The 18,762-nt window shown below is 40.6% G+C and overlaps 1 protein-coding gene across 5 annotated transcripts in view; it reads left to right on the forward strand.

Moving 5' to 3' along the window:
- Positions 1–18,762, forward strand: part of LOC134577623 (carnitine O-palmitoyltransferase 1, liver isoform-like) — a 51,792-nt gene that overhangs the window by 23,188 nt on the left and 9,842 nt on the right. For 4 of the 5 annotated variants that reach the window (XM_063436468.1, XM_063436465.1, XM_063436466.1 and 1 more), the window contains exons 2-12: positions 6,208–6,371; positions 7,427–7,566; positions 8,625–8,796; positions 9,238–9,339; positions 10,885–11,022; positions 11,356–11,433; positions 13,218–13,325; positions 13,836–13,923; positions 16,484–16,679; positions 17,698–17,886; positions 18,429–18,534. In XM_063436468.1, the coding sequence (XP_063292538.1) occupies positions 6,231–6,371; positions 7,427–7,566; positions 8,625–8,796; positions 9,238–9,339; positions 10,885–11,022; positions 11,356–11,433; positions 13,218–13,325; positions 13,836–13,923; positions 16,484–16,679; positions 17,698–17,886; positions 18,429–18,534 (1,458 nt within the window). In that variant the 5' untranslated portion in view covers positions 6,208–6,230. Of the gene's footprint in view, positions 1–6,207; positions 6,372–7,426; positions 7,567–8,624; positions 8,797–9,237; positions 9,340–10,884; positions 11,023–11,355; positions 11,434–13,217; positions 13,326–13,835; positions 13,924–14,727; positions 14,813–16,483; positions 16,680–17,697; positions 17,887–18,428; positions 18,535–18,762 lie in introns of all 5 variants that reach the window. The other variant, XM_063436469.1, reaches the window with a different exon arrangement.

Consider the following 18,762-nt stretch of genomic DNA (forward strand, 5'->3'; position numbering starts at 1 on the left):
CCAAACACTATAGTGCAGGAGTAGCTGTTCGGGTCACTGGTTCCCCTCGGAGGGGAGGTAAAAGGTTGGCCCCACCTTAATGACTGCAATAACCTTAATCAGTATTGATGATCTCAGCCAATCCAATGCTTTTCCCATAGAAAGCACGGGGTGGCAATTGCACATGCACAGGAAAATGCCACGCTGCGTCCCAAGCCCCACAATGCATCCCCATGGGGAGCGTTCACCGTCTCCATACAGAGCCGCACAGAAATAGGAAGCACCTCTAGTGGCCGTCTGAGTGAACAATGTAAACACTATAATTCGGTGAGATAAAATGCTTATAATGCTTTACATTGGAAAGCCTGCAGGCACATTATTATTATTATTATTATTATTATTATTATTGCAATTTATATAGCGCCAACAGATTCCGTAGCGCTTTACAATATTATGAGAAGGGATTTAACTATAAATAGGACAATTACAAATAAACTTACAGGAACAATAGGTTGAAGAGGACCCTGCTCGATCGAGCTTACATTCTATAGGAGGTGGGTGTAAAACACATTAGGACAGGAATTTGCAATCAAATAAGGTGGACTGCCCTTTAGGAGAGGGCAAGAGACAGGTATGTGAGGTAAGGGTTAGTCTTGGAGGCCATATGCTTTCCTAAAGAGATGGGTTTTAAGGCACTTCTTAAAAGATGCAAGACTAGGGGAGAGTCTGATGGCGGTAGGCAGGCTATTCCATAGGAAGGGAGCCGCCCGCGAGAAGTCCTGCAAGCGCGAGTTGGCCGTACGAGTGCGGACAACGGACAGGAGGTGGTCACGGGCAGAGCGGAGAGACCGAGAAGGGACATACCTATGGATCTGTGAGGAGATATAAGAGGGGCTAGAGTTGTTCAGTGCTTTATAGGTGTGAGTTAGTACCTTGAATTGACTCCTATAGCATACAGGAAGCCAATGTAAGGACTGGCAGAGGGGTGAGGTGTGAGAGAAACGACTAGAGAGGAAAATCAGTCTAGCAGCAGCGTTCATTACGGACTGTAGGGGTGCAGTACGGCTTTTGGGAAGACCAATCAGGAGAGGGTTACAGTAATCCATGCGGGAAATTACCAGAGCATGGACAAGCTCCTTGGTAGTATCTGGTGCAAGAAAGGGGCGGATGCGGGCTATGTTTTTAAGATGGAATCTACAGGATTTTAAAGACATTCTATTAACACCAGAACCAACAGATTAAGCTGTTTTGGTGACTATAGTGGCCCTTTAAACTTTCTTTCTGTAGGGGCCTGAATGACTTTCATGGCATTAAAGACTAACTTTAAGTGCCCCCCCAACTTGGTAACTCGTTTAATTCTATGAAAAGCTTAATGGAGCTTTTTCCAACAGTATTGTACTATATAAACAAATTCTGCCAATACCTTCATTAGACTCTTCCAAGTGGCAAATGGGACCTCTGCCGTTAGGAAGGCAGTTCTGCTTCAGAAAGCAGTTTGTTTTTTAGGTTGGTCACCTGGAAACTCGCTTAAATAGTCATGGGCCCATTCATAACCATTAGTTAAGTAGCTGATTTTATTTTAATCTTTGTAGGTATTTATTCCGAGATCATAGAGGTGGGATAGGAAATAGGGGGGGTGGCACACATTCATTCTGGCACCCATAGACTTCATAGTACCATATACACTGCTATGAGTACAGGGTGTTAATCATTTGGATGTTGGGAGTTGTTAAAATCATCTGTGATCTTAAAGGGACACTGCAGGCACTGTTACTGCTTCATCCAATTAAAGCGGTTATAGTGCCTGGAGACCCTTCGTGACGTCCTTCCAATCAGTGCTTAACTGTTTTTATTAATTTAACACTAGACCAAAGTCCCCAGCAGCCCATCTTATATATGCTGCTCATGCTTGTGACGAAGCATTAATCTGAGGAGAAATACAAGCAGTCGGTTTACACCCTCAGCCAATCACATTGCCAGTGCCAGTATGGATTGGTATGGGTGAGGAACTGTGCCATAGTCATGTGGGGACTGGGCTGTGGGTGGCCAAGGACCAGAATTAAGCTGCTTGAACATGGTTTACCACTGCATGGAGGGACAATCCCAGGGAATTCTAGCACTATAACTAATTCAATAATTATGAAATGCTTATAAGGCCTACAGTGTTTCTTTAAGCAGTCCAGCAATATTGGGACCTTGAACCCGGTATTCTCCACACCCTTGAAAATGCATTAAATGTAAAGATCTGTGTTACGACACACAGAGAATCCTTACCAGCAGTTTTACCATTCTTCTCAACGTGTTATCTCTGTAACAAGTGTGTGTCCATGAACACTTGCCACACCCTGCCTTGCACACTTTTAGATACCATGAACAGAGAGTTAAAGGGAAACTCCAGTGCCAGGAAAACAATCCGTTTTCCTGGCACTGGAGGGTCCCTCTCCCTCCCACCCCCCAATCCCCGGTTACTGAAGGGGTGAAAACCCCTTCAGTCACTTACCTCAGGCAGCGACATGTCCCACGTCGCTGCCTGCTCCTCCTCCGCCGCTCCACCTTCTGCCTACGTCGGCCGGTGGGCGAGACTGATCCCGCCCACTGGCCGAGGAGTCCCAATGCGCATGCACGGCAATGCCGCACATGCGCATTGGCGCACCCCATAGGAAAGCATTGAAAATGAATTTCAATGCTTCCCTATGGGGAATAGAGCGACGCTGGAGGTCCTCACACAGCGTCAGGACGTCCAGCGACGCTCTAGCACAGATAATCTGTGCTATGATGCAGGAAGTGACCTCTAGTGGCTGTCTAGTAGACAGCCACTAGAGGAGGAGTTAACCCTGCAAGGTAATTATTGCAGTTTATAAAAAACTGCAATAATTACACTTGCAGGGTTAAGGGTAGTGGGAGTTGGCACCCAGACCACTCCAATGAGCAGAAGTGGTCTGGGTGCCTGGAGTGTCCCTTTAAACACCCACTTATAGAAAGCCAAGTAATTGGGTTTATGAATTTTGAGATGGAGGTACTTGTTTCTGCATGATTGTATCTTGCAGCCTCAATTGACTGTCTACAACAAACAATATATGCAAACAATTTTTCTTGTTTTGACACACAAAAAAAAATGAATTGTTGCAATACCTGAAACAAATCTGAGTTCCTGTAATTAAACTCCACTCTAAACACAATAATTGTTGGTCCTTTTTTTTTTTTTTTTTTTGTGGTCCTCAACATAATTTCCCCCCCAAACATTTGGTGGTGATACTGTCCAAACAAACGTGCATTTTAAGCGACACTCTAGTAGTTATAGGAATAGGAATATATATGCAAGTGTACCAGACTGGACAAAGCAAATACTCTGAGCTACATGGTAGGGATGATCCAATTTAGGAAGCAGAAGCCACTCATGTCTGCCAATTTCAACACGATTTGTCAGCTAGCTTTACGCATTGACAGATCAATGTTATTTATGGTCTCAGTGGTTACAGTTGAAGTTTTCACTTACATTTTAATAGACCATATGCTACCCTAAATTGGAGTTGTTTCATCATATTTCCAATGGCAAGGCTAAGTCCCACTTCCTAACTGCTCTTTTTCATCGTAATCACAGGAAGCTCTTTGTCTGGCAATGGAGGTGGGGAGCAGACCCCAGATAAGCAGTAAAACTGTGGTAAAACCGTTTGACTACTTACAATGGGGGTGACCCAGAGAACTCCTGGCACTATAACCACTACAGTGTACTGTAGTGGTTAGGGTGCTTTGTTTTCATTGAAGTGCATCCGCTTTGCTAATTGGGTTGGTTTCTTAATTTATATATAGCATAGTCACAGCTTTATCTATCAAGTTTGTAGTGGACCAACCGGGAATTGTCAAATACTTAAACGTTTGTAAAATATGTGTGTAATAGAGAGGAAGTTATTGTATAAATGGTTCCGGAGGTTAATGTAAAATGTTTCATTAAAAAAAAAACAAAGGTTGTGCTCGTGTAAAGACTATGCTCGTGTAAAGAAGTGTGTGCTTTGTTTTGGTTTGTATTTAAGTTTTAAGAAACGGAAAAACGAGAACATAAAAAAGGAACAATATATTTTATTTTGTGTATTTTTACAGCTACGTGGAGGTAGAGCAGTGGTTTGTTAAACCCCTTGTCTCAGCCGGTATGTAGGTTGCGGTTTGGAACATCTGTAGTATTGGGTACATTCTTGGTGGAGAAGGTCAGGGACAACTTTGTGGTTCTCTGTCTTATCTCAATAGGACAGGCAGTCTCACTAGGGCTTGAGATGCAGAGGTCCTTGTTGGTTTAGCGTAAAATGATTTGGACAAACAGTGTTGTACCAGTTAGAATCATTAATTTAATGGAAGAGATATGGTTGATTTTTTAATTTATCCAATCTGAACCAAGTACCCCTCTCACATTTCTGAGCACTGAAAGACTCCTATCACAGATTTGAAGTTGTAATTTGTATCCTTGTAGACCACATGTAATTCTGGATACAATGTACCCAAATGTGTTCTTTTAGTGGACAATTGAGCTATTTTGTCCATAGTGATAATTATCATAGATTTTGATTTTCTTTTAATGTGGGAGCACATTCACTGGAATTTGTATTTCACTGCAGCAAGTTCTTTTATGAGTTTATAAAACCTAGTAAAACATCGTTTTTTTTATTTATTTTTTTGTAGTAGTTTTCGGGGAAATAAATCGTTGTTGTTCATCTGGTATGCATACCATCACTTGGAGACTTTGTAAGCATGTCTCAACTAGGAAAAGTAAAACGATCATGCATTTAGTAACCTACAGCACAAAAATCTAATAAATTGACAGTTCAGTCTTCTGCACCGGCACTTTAGCCAAGAGAAATTGGGTAACCGCCCATCCAGGCAGTGTGGAGTAACAGTAGACACGGAGGGAGCTTTTGATACTCCAGAAGCTGAAATGTCGTTAAGGTGGCTCATGCCTTCCTCCATTCTGAGGAGCCAGACATTACCTGCAGTGGAAGAAGCAGCTGGTGGTGCTGGAAAAAGTTCTACTGCAGACTTTGAACTTAATGTGGAACATCCTCACATGCATGTGGGAGACTTAAAAGACTTGACACAGACATACTATCTCATATCAACCAACCACCTGCATGTGACAACCTTCTGCCTTCAATATAAACTCTCAGTACTAGCCAATCTGATTATTCACGTAGCCTGCAAATGATCCACATGAGAAATTCCTGCATCAAAGAGAGCAAGCACTGGTAGCAGTATGCGGATCAGTCTGTTGCTACGGAGCTGCCGGGTCAGCTAACTGATTAACTTTTGCATGGATATGAGAAAATGCTTAGTTTGTTGGAAAGGTTTTAGACAGTGGAAGTCTAACAAGGCTCCACTTGTATCTGAGAATGCAGGAAGATTGTCCATCCATGCAGCTCCTAAACTCAATAAACACACAACTCCTTGGAACAAACAAGCTGATAAGCCCAAACTAGTATACAAATGTCAATCACTGGGATTGGTACAGTCCCTCACTTCCGCTTTTGAACTATAATTTACAGCAGGGTGAATAAAATTAGCGCATTATTAAAAAAAAAAAAATCTGTTTTCTATTTAAGATGCAGTGTTCTCCAACCCAGTCTTCATGGATCATCAATGGTCCAGGTTTTGTCTGTATGTCCATTGGAATAAAACAGGGAAATACATCAATCCTGGACTGTTGGTGGTCCATGAGGACTGTGGTGGAGAACACTGGTCTAAAGGTTATTTGCCATGAAATATGGTTTAAATATGGGGTTGTATAAATTAATTCCATTCATGCAAGTTTTTAATTGAACTTGTCGGCAAATGCACTTTTACAATTATGTGGTTTTTTTTTTTTAAAGTTTTTTTTTTAAAAAGACCTTAATCCAATTGATATTCTGTAAATGTATGTACACTATTAATTTAAGTTGTTCTCCAGACATGAATGATTAACCTATGAAATGGGAGATCACCTTGAAATATTGTCATCATTATCTATCTGTGGATTTCTGGCTATTATTCATTAACTGAAAAATTCTCTGCAGTATTTAAGTAGAACCTTAATTATTTATATGTGTACGTTATATGCTACACTATGAGTTTTTTATGACTTATCGGTCCTGGTGTGCTTTAATTGGTGGTAATTGTATTTGTATATCTGTGTGTACTTTCACTTACATTCAGAACCAAAACTATTTTATTCAACCCTTTTTCTTTTCTTTTTTTTCTTTCCTTCAGATTAAAACACAAAAACAACCAAAATGGCAGAAGCCCACCAAGCTGTGGCATTTCAGTTTACAGTTACTCCAGATGGCATTGATCTTCGCCTGAGTCATGAAGCACTTAAACAGATCTACCTCTCAGGGCTGCGGTCCTGGAAAAAGAAGATGGCTCGGCTTAAGGTAAGAGGCACATTTTAGTGGTCTGTGAGCACCATCATTTATTATCATTCAAACTGTTTTGCAGCAGTTTAACAACTAACAGGACTCCTCCTGGACCCAACGGATCATGGCATCTTCAGCTGCTTTTACAATGCAGAATTTATACTTTTGCCTTCATTAGTTTAGCCCTCCCCTAGCTCACAGCTAATCATTGCCATCCAGGGTGGACATAATTCATACTGTTAATTAAAAAGAAAAACCCATGTTATCAAAGTGGTTGAAGATTTGTCTAGAGATTACAGTGATATTTCTTTGTTGATACCTCTCTAAAATTGTCTGACAAGAAATAGGGCAGCTCACAGACTGTTTGTACCTTAGCCATTATACTGAACTGGTACAGTGCTTGTAGAGTGTCCCTGTGGAAAGACTTTTAATCTGTATATTGTTAACAAGTAGTTTATCCACAGAAATTAATACACATAGGAATATATCGAAGTTTAGCATTTCATTTTTTGGAATTAAGGTTGGTTATAATAAGTACACACTCTCATTAGTTAGTCGCCGTGCACACTCTCATTAATCTCTCGTACAGAGGGAGCTTGCTGGCATGGGATCTGAACTGCCTGTACAGGTGGGACCAGTCTGATATGCTTCAGACATGTTCTCTCTGTAATGGCACAAGTTGAGCTAAAACTGGTTTGAGATCTGAGCGGGGACCCACCGAAGGGTAGGCTAATCGAGCTGTTGTCCGTTCTCACCACTCTTTCTACTAATTTTTTACTCTCATGAGTTAGTCGGCGCGCACACTCTCAGGAGTTAGTCGGCGCGCACACTCTCAGGAGTTAGTCGGCGCGCACACTCTCAGGAGTTAGTCGGCGCGCACACTCTCGGGAGTTAGTCGGCGCGCACACTCTCGGGAGTTAGTCGCTGTACCTTGCCCATGCAATGACTGTTTGCCTTTCAGCATTATTAAAAGACTGTTTTGCTTGTTTGTTTGTTTTTGTTTTTTGGGGGGGAGGGATGTTGTACGGTAATTGTAATATTTAACTTTATTTTATTTGTTTTGTGTTTTACAGAATAGTTTTATCACTGGAGTTTATCCTGCTAGCCCTTCCAGCTGGCTTTTCGTGGTGATTGCCATTATGGGGACCATGTACGCACGTGTGGATCCATCCATGGGAATGATTGGAAAGATCAAGGAACATCTACCAGTGAGGTGTGTATTGATATGTTTTGATATCCCTCCTACAGTGCAATTTTACACATACAGAATTCTTGTATGGATAGTGTTCTAAGGAAGGTATTTTGTATGGAAACTTCAGTTTAGTATAATTTTATTTCTCCCCTTTATTTAACATGTACAGTTTGCATATGGTCTTCATCATTAACTCTGCCTGCTATAGAAGTTACATTACAAGCATGGGAACCTACTATTTACCATATTTTCTCTGTCACAGTTCCCAGCATGTGTGATTCACATTAAGGGAAACCCTAATTCTCTTGGGGTTGCCAGCGTTTGTACTTTATATCTTGAAGATTATTAAGTGATAATGTATTTCGCCTCATGAAAACCTGAGATAACGCTTTGTCATTTCATTTTGTATCTTCAAGTCCTGTAGCATGCATTTCAACAAAACTCGCTATTGATTGCTGTGTGACTAACTGAACAGTAAAACACAGGATTTTAACTGCTCTAAAACACTAATCTCTTTAATAGTTGAAGTGATGTGGCAAGTTTAGTTGAACTGAGTGGGAAAAGTCTAATCGCAGAGACACACCTCTTGCAATTTTATTTCTACTGTGCAGCCTTTAAGTGGGGGGGCCATGTGAGCCATGCCACAGATCGCTTTGCTATTCCCTCTCAGCACAGTAGATTACAGGCAGAGGGTGTCTCTAATTAAAGACTTTGCAAGAAGGAACAAGAACACTACAAACACACATCTTTTCCCCTTGTAAACCAGCAAGGATCAGCCCTGTGCCCTCGCATTATCCCCCATTCCATGACAATATGCAACATAGGGGTGCATGTAGTTCCTCGGGCGCTCACACCGCAATATGCATGTACAGGTCCCTCCACAACATTCTTATACCCCTGTGAACAATGTCTTTTAATATTGATTTTTGTTTAACTTTTCTGGTGCGATGACTGAAGAATCATTGCAGTTTTGCCAGTTTGTTGATTTTAATATAGAATCCCAGTTGTGTTGAGATGTAGAAGTCTGTTATTCTACCTTCCCCTTTGATTAAGGCTTCTGTTCTGCCTTTCCTTTGCAGTGGTTACCTATCTCACCAGGGTCAAAGCATCGTTAGTGCCCTGCTATTCTCCACAGGCCTCTGGTTTGCTCTCATCATGACAATGAGATATATTCTGAAGCAGCTCCTGTCCTACCATGGCTGGATGTATGAACAGCATGGCAAGATGTCTGCCACCACCAAGCTATGGCTGGTAATGCATTCAAGTTACTTATTTATTTTTAATGAGGAACAAACAACCTCACTTTCTTTGCTATAGTTCACCAGTCTAGATTATAGGATTGTATAACCGTGTGTTTTATATACAAATCTCTGCTCTCCCATTGCTGCTGGCTGCTACATTTCATTCCTAGATTCTGGCCGTTTACTGCATTGCAGGGCAAAACATTACACTGAAAGCCGCAATACTTTATATAATAAATATAATATATATTCCTGTCCGCAATAAAACTGTCTCAAATAATACAGCTTATTAACTGTCAATATTTGTTTTATATGAGTTATATATGTATTTTATTCAGTGTTTTGGTTCAGTAGTCATTTACTGCCTCAATATGTAGTATCGGTGACCATTTAAAATTACATGTACCGAGCAATAGTTACAACAAGCCTTGTTATTGTGTTTTCTTTACAGACTCTGGTAAAGATTTTCTCTGGTCGGAAGCCAATGTTGTACAGTTATCAAGCCTCCCTCCCCCGGCTTCCCGTTCCATCCACTAAGGATACAATGCAGAGGGTGAGTTTGTACTTGTTGAATGGAAGCACATGCATTGAGGTAAAATGACCAGGTCTGACCAAAAATACTTTTGCTACCTGACTCCAAGAAAATAATGTTGTCCTCTCCTTCCCCCACTTGTGAAGAGAGACACACACACACACACACAATTTTTTCTAGCCACATAGCAGTAAATAATTAGCCACCTTTCACTGCCTTATTAACCCCACACAGACATACATAACTATCTACTCACCTGACTACCAATACACTCGCATGCTTCTAATTGGCTGCACAAATACATAACCAGCAGCGATCACTGCTCACTTGCACAAAAATATACCCTTACGCATATTTAATTAGACACACATGCACACCTATCTCAGTTATAAGCTGCAGCACACAATCACAAAATGACACATGCACACAAAATATACATACATGCTTAAAGGGACTTTCCAGTGCCAGGAAAACAAACAGTTTTCCTGGCACTGCAGGTCCCCTCTCCCTCCCACCCCCATCCCAAGTTGCTGTAGGAGTTAAAACCCCTTCAGTGACTTACCTGTATCCAGCGCCGATGTCCCTCGGCGCTGGGTCAGGGTCCGCCCACGCTCCTCCCCGCCGACGTCATCCGGCGGGGGAGACCCATTGCGCATTCTTTCCTATGGGGATTTCAGCAACGCTGGAGGTCCTCACATAGCGTGAGGATGTCCAGCGACGCTATAGCACACTTTTCATGTGCTATAAACACGGAAGTGCCCCCTAGTGGCCGTCTAGTAGACAGCCACTAGAGGAGGAGTTAACCCTGCAAGGTAAATATTGCAGTTTATGAAAACTGCAATAATTACACTTGCAGGGTTAAGGGCAGTGGGAGTTGGCACCCAGACCACTCCAATAGGCAGAAGTGGTCTGGGTGCCTGGAGTGTCCCTTTAACAGACCCGCTGAATATTATTCTTCCCTGGTCATAAGAATGATTTCCAAAGGGGCCGTATTTCTAGGGGGCTGTGTGTAGTTATGTCATGACATTTTTAAAAAAAAATTCAATTCTTAAACAGGAGAAAGGGCTTCCATAAATAAGCTAGGCACATGGGAATTGATGCAGACTCTAAAATATGCTTCAGAACACTTCTCAGCGGTAACTTTGGCATGTTGAATGGAAGCCAAAGTTAACAGTAGAGAGATCTCACAATGAGAAAATGTCATGTATTATTTAATATAATAAACTTGGAGGTTTATCTTGTTATGGTAAGCAGCCATACTTTGTGAACAATAAAGGCTGACTGTGCTGCCAACAGACACTCTCTGGTACTTCTCACTTGTGCTTTGCAAATCGCATTGATGCTGACAGTATGCACTTCTTGCCGTATCAACTGCCAGGATAAGGTAAATACAAGCAAATGAAACATGTACGTGCAAAGATACATCTATATTTCATTTTATTGACCGCTTTAATAGAAGACAAACTACAACTTTGTTTAATGTAAATAACTTATTGCTTTTTTTAAAATATTTAATTTGTGAGCTAACCGCTTGTTGTAATTTTTTTCCCCCCATCTTTAACACAGTACCTGGATTCTGTTAGACCTCTGATGAATGATGAGGAGTTCAAACGCATGACTGCCCTGGCTAAAGATTTTGAAGTGAAACTAGCACCAAAGCTGCAGTGGTACCTGAAACTGAAATCCTGGTGGGCCTCCAACTATGTAAGAACACAGTTATTATTAGTTTGACTTTAAAAAGGCTTAATGATGCAGTGATGGACCAACTGGTTAATGCAGTTATTCCAGGACTACGAGTATTTCACTTCCCTCCTTCTGTTGGGAGAATTTGATTAAACTAATCAAGGCTGTATTGTAATAATCAAATACACTTATTGTTGCACATCCCAATTACCAAAAAAAGAATCTAACAAATTTGTAATAAGGATACCAAATATATATATATATATATATATATATATATATATATATATATATATATATATATATATATATATATATTTATTGTGTATTGTTTTTTTTATTTTATTTTTTCAGGTGAGCGATTGGTGGGAAGAATATATTTACTTGCGTGGTCGTGGACCCATCATGGTTAACAGCAACTATTATGCAATGGTGAGTACTTGTAGTTTTTTTTAGGATGTGTATAAAAAATATTTTTTTCACCAAATAAGCTAGTTCAGCGATTCTTCCAACAATTCAAAAGGACCCACGAGCGGTGCACGTTCTTTTTGATAACCGGTTTGTAACAAACTAGTAATCTCAGCATTTTTATGTGACGGAGTATCTAAATGTTTGTGAATATGCAGTTTAATTTATTTAAAGCTGCACTGTCATGGTCGAATCCAGTTTTTGTTTTTGTTTTTTAAACCCCTTCCCGACTCCACTACATCTAATTGTCCCGCTAGTCACACCCAAATGCCCTTAAGCCTCCTATATTGCCTCTTTTTTAATCATTATTTTGTGCCCGACCTTAGTCCTGTGCGCCACCATCTTTGTGTGGGTACATGAAGTCCCTGTGGGACACGTCATCTGCCCACACGAGATAGCACTGTGAAATTCCCGCGCATGTCCAGTTAAACACTTGGGCATGCGAACGGGAATTTCATCTACTCATTCATTCGTCAGAAAGATGAAGGAATGAATAGAAATGTCAGACGAACAATCAAACACCAAATATCTGTGTTCGTTTAGTTTATTACAAGAAGGGAGATACTGGCACGCAGCTCCCTCCTTGTAACATGTAAAAATAGAAGCGGCAGGGAGCAGTGCTTCCCACCACTTCCTAAGCCCCCCATATCCTCCCTCACTCTATGGGGATCAATATGACCCCCATATTGGCATAAGGGAGATTGAAATCTCCCGAATGCCCCTACTCACTATGCCGCGAGAAGGGGCATGTCTACTAAACAGTGAACAGCCTGTGGCTGCTCACTGTTGAAAAAAATAAATCCACCCACCCCACCCCCCCAACAAATGTCATCTCTTAACTAGCGGGGGGACATATGGTTCCCCCTTAGCCCCCACCCATGGGGGCCCTAAATAAAAAAAGGGGGGCCTTTTGTCCAGCCTCCAACCCGGGAGTGGCGGGAGGGGGCCCTAAATGAAAATGAGGCGCGGCACGGGTGGGGGCTCGGGAGGGAAGATATTAGGGTTTGTTTTTTGTTTTTGTTTTTTTAACAGTGAGCAGCCACTGCCTGCTCACTGTTTAGTAGCGAGTATGGGACGAATTTACTAATACTAAGTAATCTTTACTTCGTATTAGTACATTTGGCTGAAAGACCAATTTAGGTCGCTCGGCCTTTTGGTAGATAGCTCCCTAATACCGTGGGAATTAGAGAGTTACCTACTACGCGGCTGCAAGATCCAGCCGCGGCAGGAATAGGATCGGAGTTTCATTAATTCTAATTAAATTTCGATACGAACAAAGTCCCGAATTGCATCCTAACACGAATGGAGAAACTGTTCTCATTCTGTTTGGACGAAATTTGATAGTTTCGCCGGCGTTCTGTCTAAAATGACAGGACGTTTGGGAATACTGGCAGGAAGCATTATGGGAAAATTTCTCTGACCACCGGGAATGAAGCACACTTTGTTCCTCCGCTGGTCAGGAGTAGGAAACCTCCATAAGACAAATAGTCCCTACTTTTGTCTTAAGATTTAAAGCAAACTAGAGCAGACAGGAAGAAATGAAGAACAGATCCTGACAGAGGGAGAAAGAGGAATCGATTGGGGGAAGGTAAGTTCGGCATGACAGTGCCGCTTTAATCATGTGAATCAAACTCTGCTAGGTGCCTGGAGCGTTGACACCCTTTTCCTCTTTCCAAGGCTGCATTTTCTGTTACTGCTTATGTATTCAAAAAGTCTCTCTAAATTATATTGTTTTCTCAATACTTTAGGACTTTTTGTATGTCACACCCACCCCTATTCAAGCAGCACGGGCAGGTAACACCGTCCATGCTCTTCTCTTGTACCGACGCAAACTTAGTCGCGAGGAGCTAAAGCCGGTAAGAAATATATTCAGAAAGAATGCATTCATGTGTGAATGGAATATATTCTCATTCATGTTTAGACATTAGATGTTTTATTTCTGTTAATGACCAGTTGCTAGTACAGTTTAAGGTCCATTTTAATTCTCTACCTGTCACATCTGCATGAGAACTCTTGAAATCAAAATGTTTATCATGTAATTATAGTGTAGTATTGTGTAAAATTTTTATCTGCTATACATACGTAAGTGAATTTACCTTTTATTTTATTTTATTTTTTTGATTTGGAGGAAGCTTATAAATATTTATTGAAACTTAAAGCTAAACCTGGTGTGTATATATATATATATATTATCAGTGCAATATATATTATGCTCTTTGATTAGTTCAATGGGTGGAGCTTTAAGTGAGGACTTTACTTCAATTATCTTGCATTGTTATTTCCCCCCACACGGTACTGCTCTACGATGGTTCTATACCCCGGGCGTGCTTGTTTGCTGCATACCCAACTCTTATAACTGTGTGCAGAGCAGGGTCCCAGGATCCATAATCCCGCTGTGCTCGGGCCAGTGGGAGCGCTCCTTTAACACAACCCGCATACCAGGATTGGAGACAGGTGAGTGAGCGGGTGAACCAGAATCAACGTCCTCATTGCCCCCATATCTCTGGTGAATGGGACCTAACAAAGACCCAATTCTTCTAACTCTCCGTATGTCCTCTAATTGAATTTCTGTGTGAAGCTATCGCACCTTAGGTTCTGCCCTCGAGGATTTAGAGCTTTCTGCTACAAATCCCATGTACGTTTTTTACAGCTTACCATCTGTAATGCATCTTTTATAGATCTTTAGACCCTTTTGATGTCTCTGATATTCATCACTTTCATACAGAAGATGATTTAATAGGCAATTATTCTTTCACTTCAAGCAGTTAATTTAGGCAAATCTGATCTCATTGTGGTGAGTAGCGAAAGCTCCAAATCCTTTCTACAAAACCTAAGAGTAATTATACTAGCAACCTAAACATTCTAGCAGGGCAAAAGGTTGTCTAGATCTGCATGTGTGAGCAAGAGCTTTGTGTAAATGCTGTTGTACTTAACTTGTTATGTATTATTAATCTCTTTGAGCTGGTGGAGTGTCTTTATTGATTACTGTGTTCTCTTTGCCTCCCCTTTCCCATGCTTTTGTTTTTTGTTTTTTCCCTCCCCACCTATGGTATTTTCTGGTCCACACCCTGCACACTACTTAACCCAATCCTTTCTACTGCCTTACCATTCTCTCTTTTAATGTTGGTTTGTGGCATGTACTTACCCACTCATATTCACTCACTGTACATCGACTCTTTGGTGTGTTGTCTTTCTACTCCCAACTTTCCCTTCTTTCGTAAATGTCGGTCTGTGGTTCCCCTTTCCCTTTCTATACAGCTGATGATCCAAGATTGTTTGCCAATGTGCTCAGCTCAATACGAGTACATGTTTAGCACAGTACGAATACCAGGAATTGAAACAGGTAGGAGCAATCCTGTACATTCCTAGTGCAAATAGTTTGCCTAATTCCTGTGCCTTACTACAGCTTTTCAAGCACATCTAATTGTAGGGCTCTTCCACAATTAGGGGCAAGCCATCTATCCTTTTGGGTATCCACCCGCAAATTATTTCAAATGCTTTAAAGAGAAAGTAAAGTGATAATATATATTGCTTAAAGTAATTCTCTAGAGACAGAAAAAACAAACCCGCTTCCCTGGCACTAGAGAACCCTGGAGTGCCCCCATCCCTCCCGCCCCCATCCCATGTCACTGAAGGAATTAAAACACAGTTCTCTGGAATTGCAATGTTTTACATTTCAGCACTAAGTGCAAAAGGGTCACAGCACCCAGTCAGACTACTTCAATTAGCTGTCCCTTTAGTGTACCTTTAATGTCCTTGCAAAAACAGAATGTATAATTTTTGGGGGGTGTCGGATGGTTTAGATTTTCATGATGCTGTGTCTTCCCCTTCCCTGCATTTAAAATTATCTTTGACAACACTTTGGAGTCTTTCAGTTTCAAGCTCCTGTGACTATTTTTAAATAAAATTGACTGCAAACTTAAGTCCTAAAATACTTAGTACTGTATAGAGCCTACATGCTGCGCATTGCGGGATATTGCCTGGGAATTCAGCAATCATGTCAAACAAAATTTAAAAAAGAGAAAAAAAAAGTAATATGTATTTTTTTGTATTTTACTATCTCTTTAAAGTATACCTGCATTTTGTTTTTTCTTTTGGTGGGGTCTAAATGAAATAATGTTGTTTTTTTTTTTCTTTACTTATTTAGTATACTAAACATACCTTTTTGCTTGAGGGGAAAAAAAGCTAGTTTTGTGCACTAACACTATTTTAGAGATCCCTGCATTTGCTACCCTCTCTCTGCGATGCAAAGCAGGGTCGTGGTTGCTACTTAACAGACAAATCACACTTAAACCAAAAGCTTACATTGATCAGAAATTGCTTATGTCTTATTTGTTAAAGTAGTAAAATATTAAAGGGACAATATATTCACCAGAACCTCTACAGCTTAATATAGTGGTTCTGGGACATGTAACCTGTGCCTGCAGGGTCAGCAGTGTAAACACTGATAATTATTTTTTTTTGAAGAAGAAGAAAAAAAAAAAACTTTTTTTAGTGACTTCCTGGTTGTGGAAATATTACAGGGACAATGTTCAGCTTCTTCATGCTCTTCATAGAGACGCTGAATAGAGTTACATTGGCTCAGTGGATCTCTGATTTTCTGCGTATGCACACTAGCCTCCCAATGCTTCCCTGAGGAGAAGCATTGGATTGGCTGAGATCATCAGGACCAATGATCTGAGCAGGGCAGGCGGGGCAGCCATGGTTAGACCAGCGCGGCAAAGAAAGAAAGATGCGTTTTGACACTCTAGGAGGCTAGTAAACCAATTGGGTAGGGTAACACTATAGTGTTAAGGACACGTGTTTGTATTCTTAACACTATTGTGGCCCTTTAACTGTAGTAATTGTAGTGTTCGGCAATACATAATAAACAATTGACTTGTAGAAATTACTTAGACGGGAAGTTAAAGAGCCCCATTCAGACAGCATGATTAAAAAAAGTGGGTGGTAGGATGATTTCAAAGAGATCTCATTGTTGTGATGTGTTCCATAAATGGCATTTCTCTCTACACAGATACCATACATCACTACACGGACAGCAAGCACATAGTGGTGTACCACAAGGGACGATTTTTTAGGGTGTGGGTGTACCACGGTGGACGCATGCTTAACCCCAAAGAACTGGAACTCCAGTTTGAACACATCCTAAATGACACAAACCCACCTCTGCCTGGAGAGGAAAAGCTGGCAGCCCTAACCGCTGGAGACAGGTAGCAACACTGTTAAATTACAAGTAAAAAAATAGAAAGTTAGGCGCTCACTAAAAAAACAAAAGGTGTGTAAGGCAGCAGTGAACCAGCAGGACTTCCCAATGCCTGCTATATAGTGAACAGAAATGTGAAAATAGGAAAAGTGGTAAACCGCGCCAAAAAAATCAAATGATCATATCACACATACATATAGATCTCGGGTAGTACAGCATGTAGAAACCTCAAAAGAGTTAAGAACAATAAAATAATAGTGCAATATGTTTACATTTTAGATGGTATAATCTTAAACAGAATTTTCTGTGGATAAAAGGCAAACTCACACTTTGCAGAGCTGTTAAGAGCTCTGCTGTATAGCGCCTGGACGGTACAATCCCCGTCTTAGGATCTGTAGATGTGAGGATGTCCAAACTCGGCAACCATGTATATGGGAGAAAAAATACAGAATACACAAACCAATGGTACAGGATCAAAAACCAAAAGAAAATGTAGGTATCCTACTTACAGTATCCAGAGCAATAACTTGCTCTGGTGATGATAGCTTGTGGTGGTATGATCCCCACCAAAAGATATATGGATGTATCAGGAAACCAGCAGCACCAGAAAGTATGTAGAAGTCAGAGGATTGGATAAAAAAAAGCTTCACTTTATTTCTCTGAAAATATATTAAAACATATCATCAAATAGCTTCCAGTCCTTCCCTTGACGCGTTTCGCCCGGGTTTGGGCTTTATACTTTTGATAGCTGAAGTAGGAAGATGAGCTCTTAGTTTGGCTACTCAGGCCTTACATTTACCGTGGATTCTCTCTTTAGTAAATAATCCTGATAGCTTGTCGAATTTAATCTTTCCAAGAATTCAGAGTTCTGTGGTACTTTCTGAGTGCCTTTGTTGAATTGCTAAATATCTGTAGTAACTTGGAAGATTTTGAGCCAACGCATTCCACCAAGATGTAGTTAATGTTAATTTGAGAATATTATTTTGTGAGTTTCTTCCTAACTCATTTCCTGCTTCCTTTTGAAGGGCTACCTGGGCCAAGGCTCGTAGTGCGTATTTTAGAAGTGGAAAGAACTTACAGGCACTGGATCTAGTGGAGAAAGCGGCTTTCTTTGTTACTTTAGATGAAGACGAGCAGGGACTTCGTACTGAGGATCCCATACATTCACTGGATGCCTACGCTAAATCACTTCTCCATGGAAAATGCTACGACAGGTTAGAACAAGAAGTTATTTTAACTCTGCGATTATATTTTGCCATGTGTGTTTTTAGAAGATGTTCACTAGAAATATGAGTGTCTGCTCAGGTTATCACAACTGGATCATTTAAACATATGTCCCATGTGTCATATGCTTGCTCTTAACAAATATAGAGTATTCTACTCCTGATAAAGAAAGTTAATGTGTAGCTCCCCTTATATGCTACTTGGAACCCTATTTTTTTTCTAGATGCCATCCCCTCAGGTTTAACTCTACGGAGAGCACACCAGATAATACACATTGAAAGTCCTCAGGCTTATCTAAGAGCAAAATCTGCGAAACTAAAGCAAGATGTAATGTTCTCAAGAAAGCAAGTTATCTTGAAGAGTAGCAGTTTAGCATTCTTCCATTTAAAGCACAGATTGTATTTTTCTACTGGATTGATTGGTTTCATGATAAACTTCCTTATTTTTCTTTGAGTAGTCTTGAGCAATTGATCATTTGTCTGTAGTTCATCCTACAATTAACTTCTTTTTTGTGTGTGTGTGATTACTTCAGGTGGTTTGACAAATCGTTTACATTTGTGGTTTTCAAGAATGGGAAGGTGGGACTGAACGCTGAACATTCATGGGCTGACGCACCTATTGTCGGCCATTTATGGGAGGTAATATATATATGTGTATGTACATTTACACAAAATGTAAAATATCGTGTTCAGGCATTAGCACCAGAAAAAGGTCGTGTTTATGTATGTTAAATGTTGTGTTGATTTGTTTAGTCCTGGAAAACACAATGTAGTTTTTTAGATATTATTTTATACATACTTCCTAATTAAGCAGCTTGGCCATTTTTCAGTGCTCAATTTTTCCATAACCTCTCCAACATTCCAAAA

The sequence above is a fragment of the Pelobates fuscus genome, chromosome 11, assembly GCF_036172605.1.
Source record: "Pelobates fuscus isolate aPelFus1 chromosome 11, aPelFus1.pri, whole genome shotgun sequence".
NCBI lineage: Eukaryota > Metazoa > Chordata > Amphibia > Anura > Pelobatidae > Pelobates > Pelobates fuscus.